Here is a 10,298-nt window from a genome sequence, read left to right on the forward strand (position 1 = left end):
CGTTTTTCTATGGTCTCGGACTTGTCTCAAACTCGCTGGTATTTGGACTCGGACTTAACTTGGTCTCGACTAGTCCTGGTCTTGGACTTGTCTTGGACTCAAATCTCTTTGGACTCGGTCTTGACTTGGTCTCGACTAGTCCTGGTCTTGGACTTGACAAAAGTGGTCTTGACTAGAGCCCTGATATAGACTACATCCCACATCATCAGCCCTGCTTCCATCCACACGTTTTCATCCAAATTAAGTGATATTGAATGAAAAATGCCTTCTGGAAACAGTAAAATTCCAAGGAATTTCATGAATATCGACTCAAAGGAAATACGTTCAGTCTCATCCTATTTTATCTTGACCGATATACAACTTATGCGATAAACCCCGGATGGAAACGTTATCATTTTGCTAACACGTAGAAAGACACCCGGCCGAAAACAAAAATCTGGAAAAATGCCGGAAATGAGACGTCATCGATATAGACTATGCACAGTCTGATAAACTTTGACAAAGAAAAGTTTCATCGTAACATGACATGTTGAAGTCTAAACCCAACGTTGGCATGAAGGGCAGAGTGAAGGAGGTGTGTCCTCTCTGCAGCCCTCAGGTTGGAGGGGCTGCAGGGTGTGTGTGGGTGGATCTGTCTGGTCTCAGGACTAGAAAACTGAAGACCGCCTCATTAAATGACTTTGCTAGCTCAAGTGTAAAAGATGAACTCGTCTCATCGGGGTACAGGGAACCTTCCTCCTCTCATTTTTCTCCTCTGTTGTTGTTAGTTCTCTTCCTCGCAGCCTTGATTCGGTCCTGGGGGACCGGTCGCTCTCTGTAGCGTCTCTGAATTCAGACACGGAACATAATAATCCTCTTAATTACCACCATTATCATCACAAAAACATCAGCACAATCGCTGGGATGTCTCACACATTATTGTTTGCAATTATCATTGCCTTCTATCATCATTTGCCTCATTGCATTAACATTAAAGTTCCCATCGCCCCTCCAGCCCGGGCTCGTTCAGACCGGATCAGAGTCCCAAACAAAGTCTAGAGATGTGATTACTAACACTGGACATCAGTCATTTGCATACACATGAGAATTAACTGAAAATCACTGGACTTTGTCCTCAATTTTTATGTTTGAAAAGAGTGTAGAAGTGCATGTTTTAAGGTTAAATCACATACGTTTGAGATGTACCGTCATACGGTGCATAGTTTGAAGAACTACACTTTCGATTGGAAAAGAGAGTTGCTTAATTAATCATAATTGAAAATGCTTTTTTACAAACATTACTAATGGGGAAAAAACTTTAACAGCATCAGAACTGACTAGACATTTAGATTAAGCTTTTATTTGGTATTAGTCTTGAGTTATTTAACAATAAATTGTGGTGGTGCATCCCCTTTTTTACATTCACATTAGGTATTGTGCCTTTGAATGTCTTATAATAAACTCAATCAACAACAATCACGAGTCATGAATGCAGCCTGTGTACTGTAATACAATAAAACTAATTCAGTGGATTAAAGTGACGGGAATGTAGAACATGAGCCCACTTAACCCGTGTTTGGTATTCAGGTCAAATTGACTCATTTCAAATTTTTAGAAGAAGAAAAATGGAACAAATACATTTTTTCTACTTGAAAATCAGCGTCCTTTCCTTATTTCCTGTGATAAACATGTATTCCTGACTCAGAACATTATTCTGGATATGACACTCATGTTGTTTCCATAGTAGATTTTTAACATGAATTATAACCTTATGATAAAAAACAAACCCCACTTCCATGTTTAATAGTGTGCTAGTAGAGACTGAAGCATTCCCTGAACATAGATGTTATCTCAGTGGTTTGAGATAAAGAACATATTTGTTAATAGATTATGAAGTAAAATTTGATTTCAGAATTGTTTTTAAAACCCCAAATAAGTCCCGGGGGATACGAGAGGGTCTTAAAAAGTGAAGACAACACGAGGGTTAAAGTATTGCACATTAAAGTGTTTGCATAACCCGATTATCTGTTTGTAGATAGCAGAGTGGAACAGATTGGTTGATTAACAGACAAGTCTCCTAAATCTTAATCATGTTGTGTTTCTTTACCTTTTAGCCTATTAATAGAAATCATTTTCCAAATTGACTATTTTAAAAATTAACCCCCAACTACCCAGAGCCAGCAGGGTGTGAAATCAGACAGAAACCCGGAGCCACACCGTCTGCTGGCCAGATGTGTCCGAGGCCGCACGCCGCCGGGCTAACTGAGGGAAATGAGGCGTTGTTGATAACTGTTGTGGCCCACATACTGACAGTTGGTGTTACTGTGTGTGTGTGTGTGTGTGTGTGTGTGTGTGTGTGTGTGTGAAAGAGAGAGAGAGAGAGAGAGAGAGAGAGCTGGCTGTAAGTGTCAATTTTCCACAGTTCAGTAGACAGCTCTGAAATTGGAGGGGAAACCAGAATGCCTCGAAAAAATGTTTAATTCCATACTTTATACTTAGTATTTCAAAGCATATTGAAATAGATTTGAACATTTTAAATGTTTTCTTTTTGAGTTACAGTATTTTTTGTTTTTAAGGAATCTTACAGCGGATATCGATTGTTTATCAAAAATCAAAAGAAAAAGAGCATTTCTGTTACTTTTAAAGGGCTGATAGAATGCAAAACCGATGTTACCTTATCATAGTTATAAGGTTATCAAACCTTATCATTATAATAGGATAACGACAGTTTGGAGGGTAGTTAGCACCTCAAAATCTCACTGACACCAATCTCACAATTTGAAACTGCCTCTGGAAACGGGCAGATCTCAACGAGACACATAGTTGTTGTTGACTATGTGTGTCCTCCTTATTTGGCTCTGGTCTCTATGGTCTCTGGTCTCACGCCCCAAAATCTACATAGGCTACACCACTGATCTGAGATCATTTTGAATAAGTCGCGCCGATCTCAGAAATTGTATACATTGTTTGTCTGCTACGTCATCACTAACTTCACTTCTGAGACTTTTTTATTGTGCCAATTGCCAATTTCGTCTGACTGTGTGTCGGAGTTCAGCAGCCGGCGGCCCACGGCGCCCCGTACCCACGCAAAGTCCCCGTTTCTGGGTTACTGGACTGCCAGCTGCCCTGAAGGAGCTCCAGGGCCTGCAGGTCCCCCCAAATTTGCAATTAGCCATCAATATTTGACCTTTACATAGTTGATTTCTTGCATAAAAAAAGTCTCAGAAGGGAATTTAGTAACGAAATAACAGACAAACAATGAATAACATTACAGTGTCTGAAATATGAGACCTGCTGGCGGCACTGTGTGTGTGTATGTCTCTGTGTGTGTGTGTGTGTGTGTGTGTGTGTGTGTGTGTGTGTGTGTGTGTGTGTGTGGTGTGGTGTGTGTGGTGTGTGTGGTGGGGTGTGTGTGTGTGTGTTGGTGTGGTGTGCTGCGCGCACTTCGCTCAACCAATCAGCCGCAGCTCACCTAGATAGTCATGAGCAGACTATATAACCTCTTGTTTCAATTCAGGCCCAATATAACAGACTATTAATTATTCTATTAATAATACCCTATTAGGAGACCTTAAATACTCTATACAACCATTAAATCACCTTTAAATGCTTTTCCTCGTCAAAATATATGTCAGTTTGTGGTAACTTTAATCAATTAATTCAATCTATGTTAAAAAAATGTCTTCAACATCCTCATGTTGAAGACATTTTTTCGCTTAAATCCCACAAAAGCTTGTCAGCCGGCGACATGATCATCCCTCAGCCAGCATCTCATCCTTAATAATGGAACAAATACAGCGGTGTGTGTGTGGTGTGTGGGGTGTGTGTGTGTGTGTGTGTGTGTGTGGTGTGTGTGTTGTGTGGGTATGTGTGTGGTGTGTGTGTGTGTGTGTGTGTGTGTGTGTGCACTCTGTGTTTGTGTTGTAGCTCTCCATTTCTGGCAAGTATAGAAATGTGTGTCTTGTGTGTACATTGACTCAGGAACTGTGCTTAAGGACACGTTTGAAGTACTTGCACTTAGACCTGCTCTTTATGGAAAGACCTGGGAGATAAATAACCCAGATCGGTCTAGACCTGATCTTTATGGAAAGACCTGGGAGATAAAAAATCCCAGAGTCCTGGTCTAGACCTGCTTTTATGGAAGAACCTGGGAGAAAAATAACATCCCAGAGTCCTGGTCTAGACCTGCTCTTTATGGAAAGACCTGGGACATAAATAAAACATCCAGAGTCCTGGTCTAGACCTGCTCTTTATGGAAAGACCGGGAGATAAATAACATCCCAGAGTCCTGGTCTAGACCTGCTCTTTATGGAAAGACTGGGAGATAAATAACATCCCAGAGTCCGGTCTAGCACCTGCTCTTTATGGAAAAGACCTGGGAGATAAATAACATCCCAGAGTCTGGTCTAGACCTGCTCTTTATGGAAGACCTGGGACATAAATAACATCCCAGAGTCCTGGTCTAGACCTGCTCTTTATGAAAGACCTGGGAGAATAAAAATAACATACCAGAGTCCGGTACTAGACGGCTCTGATGGGCAAAGGACGCTGGGGAGATAAATAACATCCCAGAGTCCAGTCTAGACCTGCTCTTTATTTACCATGGTGGTCTTCAGTCACCTAGCTTTACAAATAGTGATACTCGAGTATAATTACGTGAAAACAAACGACCTCCTTGTTGCTGAACCTTAGACGTTTGTGTATTCAGAGACCCAGCAGCAGGTTGAAGACGGTCTTCTGGTCTTCCTCTGAGACCCCCTAAAGACCCGCAGCACTCATCCAACTAACGTGACCTTTGGTAACAAGCCAGATGGATAAAATTAGCTGAAGGACTAATGGAGTTCTCCTGTTGGGAGCCCGTTGACGCCCCAAGTGAAGCAGTTCAACGGTCTCAGGTCTGGTCCCCAAGCAGCAGTTGCTGATAAACAGAGTCCCCCTTCAGTTCCTGGTCTTCTCACATGTCTGGAGGTAGAGGGGACAGTGTGAAGAGGCCATTAGGAGGAAGGTTGTTAGATTTAATGAGACATATACAATTTATTGTTTCTGGATCAGATATGACAATGGAAAAATAGAAATATAATAGTGATAGAATACTGAATAATATAAGTGTATTCCTTAATTGGTTTCAAATTGTGTATGTGTGTGTGTGTGTGTGTGTGTGTGTGTTGTGTGTGATGTTTTGTGTGTTTGTGTTTCGTGTCTTGTTGTGTGTGTGTGTGTGTGTTGTGGTGTGTGTTTGTGTTGTGTGTGGTGTGTTGTTGTTTAGTGTTGTTTTGTGTTTGTCTGTTGTGTAGTGTTGTTTGGTGGTGGGTGTGTTTGTTTGTGGTGTTGTGTCTGTGTGTGGTGTGTTGTCTGTGTTGTGTGTTGTGTGTGTGTGTTTTGTGTGTGTGTGTTTGTGTGTGTGGTTTTGGTTGTGTGTGTGTGTGTGTGTTTGGTCTGTGTGTCTGTGTGTGTGTGTGTGTGTGTGTCTGTTTGTGTGTGTGTGTGTGTGTGTGTTTTTGTGTGTGTGTGTCTGTGTGTGTGTGTTGGTGTGTCTTTGTAGTGTTGTGTTTGTGTGTGTGTGTGTGTGTTTGTGTGGTTGTGTGTGTGTGTTTGTGTGTTTTCTGTGTGTGTGTGTGTGTGTGGTGGTGTGGTGTGTGTGGGTGGGTTGGTTTGTGTGTTGTTTGTGTTGGTGGGTGTGTGTGGTTTGTTTGTGGTGTGTGTTGTCTTGTGTGTGTTTTGTGTGTGTGTGTGTGTTGTGTCTGGTGTGTGGTGTGTGTGTGTGTGTGTTTGTCTGTGTGGTGTGTGTGTTTTGTCTGGTGTGTGTGTGTGTGTGTGTGTGTGTGTTTGTGTGTGTGTGTGTGTGTGTGTCTTGTGTGTGTGTGTGTGTGTTGTGTGTGTGTGTGTGTGTGTGTGTGTGTGTGTGTGTGTGTGTGTCTGTGTGTGTTGGTGTGTGTGTGTGTGTTGTCTGTGTGTGTGTGTGTGTGTGTGTGTGTATGTTGCTGTCCTGTGTCAAACCACTGTCTCCAAACCTAAATGGTAACAACAGCCTTGTTTTGGCAATACGTTTTTAAAATTACACACTGTAAATAATTTAGCTTTCTGAATTAGAAGTTTTCTAGAACCATTAAGGAAAAATTCCTCAGTCTTAAAATGTTGAAGCATCTGAAAAACTGTTAAATTTGAAGACACATGGTTTTCTTTTGATATCATATCATGTGATGATTGTGTGTGTCTGTCTGTTTGGATACAGAAACGAATAGGAAGGAAACGAATGAACTAATCAGATCTTTCTCTTCCTCTCGTCACTCCTTCATGTCTCCACTCCCTTCGGTTTCCCACCTCTGGGTTTTTATTTCATATTCATTTCTTCCTCGTTCTCCTCACATGCTTTCTTCTCCATCTGTCCTTCCTCTGTCTCCTCTGTCCAGATCATCCACGACCGCGTGGACTCCCATGTGTCCAGAAACCGCTTGTTGTGGAATTCTCTACCCGGGGGTCTCTATGCACTCCCCCAGTACTCCACCGACCCCGCCCAGTTCCCCTTTTACTACGCCATGCTGGGTAAGTGGGATCTCATCCAATTAAAATGTGTATGGCTGAATGCGTGTTGAATGCCAGGTGCTGTGTTCTTGGTTCTGGGTCTGTTGCCAGTTCGGTGCTGTTTCTACTCCGTTCTCTACGAACCCTTGAATCCTCCCCAGCCTGAGACCCAGCAGACCGTTGGTTTCCTCCCCAACCACGGTGGTTTTGCTGGGTTTCCTCCCCAGACCACGGTGGTTCTGGTTCCCTTCCCCCTCCCACAGAACCACGGTGGTTCTGGTTTCTTCCCGACCACGTGGTCTTTTCTCCCAGACCACGTGGTTCTGGTTTCCTCCCCAGACCAACGGTTTCTGGTTTCTTTTTCCTCCCCAGACCACTGGGTTCTGGTTCTTCCTCTTCAGACCACGGTGGTTCTGTTTTCGGTTCCCCAGACCACGGTGGTTCGGGTTTCCTCCCCAGACCACGGTGGTTCTGGTTTCCGTCATGATAACCCCCCCGCCCCCCCGAGCACCTGACGTAACCGGATCTTATCTCTAGACCAGCGCTACGTTGGTGCTGAGTTGAAACCCGTGTTCTTGGCCCAGAACCAGGTTTACAGTATCTGTGTGGAAAAGCAAAGAACCGGTTCGATATTTGGCACCGACTCTGAACCAGCACCAGAACCGCCTTGGTGGAAAAGACCTAATGGAGCCCATTAGGGTACTTTAAAACCTCTGGGTCCCCATTACCACAATCTGCTTAAAAATACATGCACATACTCCTCTGAGTCATAACTCCGTTAAATCTTAACACACAGCCATGAAACGCATATTTTAGATTAAGTGAGACTTACACTTCCAGATTCTATCATCTTTGATTGTATCGTGAATAAGTGTCTACAAATCTATTTAGCAATCATAATAAGAAATGCACTTTTTATAACTCCAGAACTCATTGTAATCCAGTGTTAGGTGTGTACATCCTTGGTACACTGCAAGCAGGAGCTGCTAGCTGCTAATTTGTCATTCATTAGTGAATTTTCCAAACTGGAAACACATGTAAATACTCCCTTTTACATCCAGAAAGCCCCCCAGATGTCTCAAATTGTGTCAGTTGTGTCAAATTGTACCTGTTCATCTAGGAGTAGAACAACACTGAACCATATGTTTCACATTGTTAAAGGTGCTGTCGATTGGTGATAACATCCACAACTTCTCAGTCCTCCCCCTTTTCTCCTAAAGCCCCAAACGGTCTCCTTAGCCCCTCCCCCCACAAGGGAGAATGCATGTGTGTGCGTGAGCAGTGATTGACACACACTTATGTAGTTTTATAAGGCTTACCTACTGCACCTTTAATGGTCCTGCCCCCAAATATTCATGTTCTAATGTATAATCCACATGCAGCATAGTCCTAATACTAGGGGCAGCATGCACTCCTGCATAGTTCCTAGAGCTAATAATGCAATTAAAAATGATTTCTTTTATACTAATATCATGGCATGGAATAGTTTGCCTACTACTGCAACACTTCTATCTTCACGAGGGATTTCTAAAAGACGGGTCAAGCAGCTTTTATGGAACAAGGTGAATATTTATTGATGAATGTACTCAGTCAATCTTGGATTTTCTGTTAATGCAGCTGGAATTCTTCCAGGTTTTTCATCATTTTTAAGTAAGACGTTGCTACTATTATATATATTTATGTGTTAAGATTGCTGTTGAAGCAGAATTCAGAAACTTAAAGCTGCAGGCAAAGAGGGAAGAGAAAGTGGCCTTGTGTGTGTGTGTGTGTGTGTGTGTGTGTGTGTGTGTGTGTGTGTGTTCTCCGGACATGAAGAGAGACACAGGACCCTTCATTGATTATAAACAGCGAAGCTGTCTGAATGTGTTCAGGACCATGGAGAGAGACAGACTACGTCATAGATGTAAACAGAGAGATTCTTGAATGTGTCGGACCATGAGAGGAGACACAGCCACGTCTAGCTGTTAAACGAGGGCCGTCTGACGTTTCAGGACATGGAGAGGACAGGACACTTCATGAGATTGTAAAAGAGCGACGTCTGAAATGTCTGCCGGTACCCGGCAGAGAGAACCGACACGTCAATAGTGTAAACCGAGGAGCTGGTCTGAATTTTTCGTTCCGAGGACCAGGGAGAGTACAGCGAATACGTCATAGATGTTAAACAAGAGAGCACGTCTGAATGTGTCGGCAATGAGAGCAGACAAGCCATTCATGAATTATGACTGAGATTTGAGGAGAAGATTTCTCTGTGTTTGGTTGGGTGGTCTTTGTTGTATGGCTGCGTCACAGGTGTATCCCAATCAGCAGACGAGTGTGTCTGTCAAAACATCGATCAATAAAAAGCTAGAGCGCATGGCGCAAACACTGGGTGTTCAAGCCCCCCTTCTGTTGGTTTCAGGACCGAGAGAACACTCAGCGGTTCACAATATCCACTGATTAGCCATAAGGTTTGCAGACCCTATGTGTCATCAGTACATGCGTCTACTGGTCACAAAGTTCATCACGATTACTAATACCTTCGAGGCAATGGTTATTTGGCTCTATTAGACGGCAATTGATTTCTCTTTATCGACTTGTCTGTTATGAGCTCTAGACAGAAGAAAGAATGTACTTATGTTTGGTCATCACCATTATCAGGCTAGTGTTGATCTTTATTTATCTTCTGTATGCCCTCTAAGAAAACTTTCTCACTTGAAACCTCGTCAGCTTTTCCCTACACCACGTCCGGTTGAAATGTGTACTATATTATGTTAAGTGCTATATAAACAGGAAAGCAGAGAAACAGTTAGTATATCCTACTGTATATCTTTTGTAAAGGCCCTTACAGGTACTGGAAGCTATGGCCTGCTGTCTCACTGCAATTGTTCTTTATTATATAACCTTAAGCAGAATCCAAGCCCTGTTTTCACAAACTAAAGTGCCGATGGACTGGAGCCATTAAATCAGGATTTTCTTTTTTCACTCCTGAGGCCACTCGTCTGCCATTATGAGTAAACTTTCCCAAACTACCAGGCAGAAGTTGCAACTGCGATGCACTAACAAGACAAGTGCACGGTGCAGAGTGCAGGTGACCCTTGGATCCACACGGTGTGACAGGAAGTTATTTCAGAGCAGCGCACTGGGAATGGCAGCGGCTAAAATAGTGATTACTGCGGTGGCATAAACCACGAGGCCCCACTTCCTTTCTCCTCCTCCTTCCATCCCTGTCTTTCTTCTCCTCACCCCTGTGTCCACAAGTCCTCAGAGAAAGACAAACACGCTGTCTGAGTTAGAGCTGATGCGTCTCCCCAGCATGAATATACTCTTCTACCAACCCTATACACACAACACACACACACACATCACCACACGGACACACCAACACCACAGGCCCCACTCACACCCAACACACCACACACAACACGACACACACAACACACACCAACACCACACACACACGACACACACACACACACCCCAACCCACACACACACACCACACACATCACACACCACACACAACACACACACACACACAACACACCGGAACACACAGACACACACACACCACACCACACACGACACCGCACACACACACACACATGCACGCACATGACATGAACACACACACACACACACACACACACCACAACGGACACCCACCCCACCCACACACACACCCACAAACCCACACACACAAACAACACACACACCACAAGGCACACCACACACACACACACACACACACCCACACACAGCACACACTGACACCACACAACACACACACACACAACAACACAAACCACACAGGACACCCAC

At 43.6% G+C, this 10,298-nt stretch overlaps 1 protein-coding gene across 1 annotated transcript in view; it reads left to right on the forward strand.

Moving 5' to 3' along the window:
* Positions 1-10,298, forward strand: part of LOC116706523 (exostosin-1) — a 321,262-nt gene that overhangs the window by 247,544 nt on the left and 63,420 nt on the right. The window contains exon 7 of the mRNA XM_032543414.1: positions 6,390-6,522. Within this exon, the coding sequence (XP_032399305.1) occupies positions 6,390-6,522 (133 nt within the window). The remainder of the gene's footprint in view (positions 1-6,389; positions 6,523-10,298) is intronic.

Source organism: Etheostoma spectabile, chromosome 18 (genome assembly GCF_008692095.1).
Source record: "Etheostoma spectabile isolate EspeVRDwgs_2016 chromosome 18, UIUC_Espe_1.0, whole genome shotgun sequence".
NCBI lineage: Eukaryota > Metazoa > Chordata > Actinopteri > Perciformes > Percidae > Etheostoma > Etheostoma spectabile.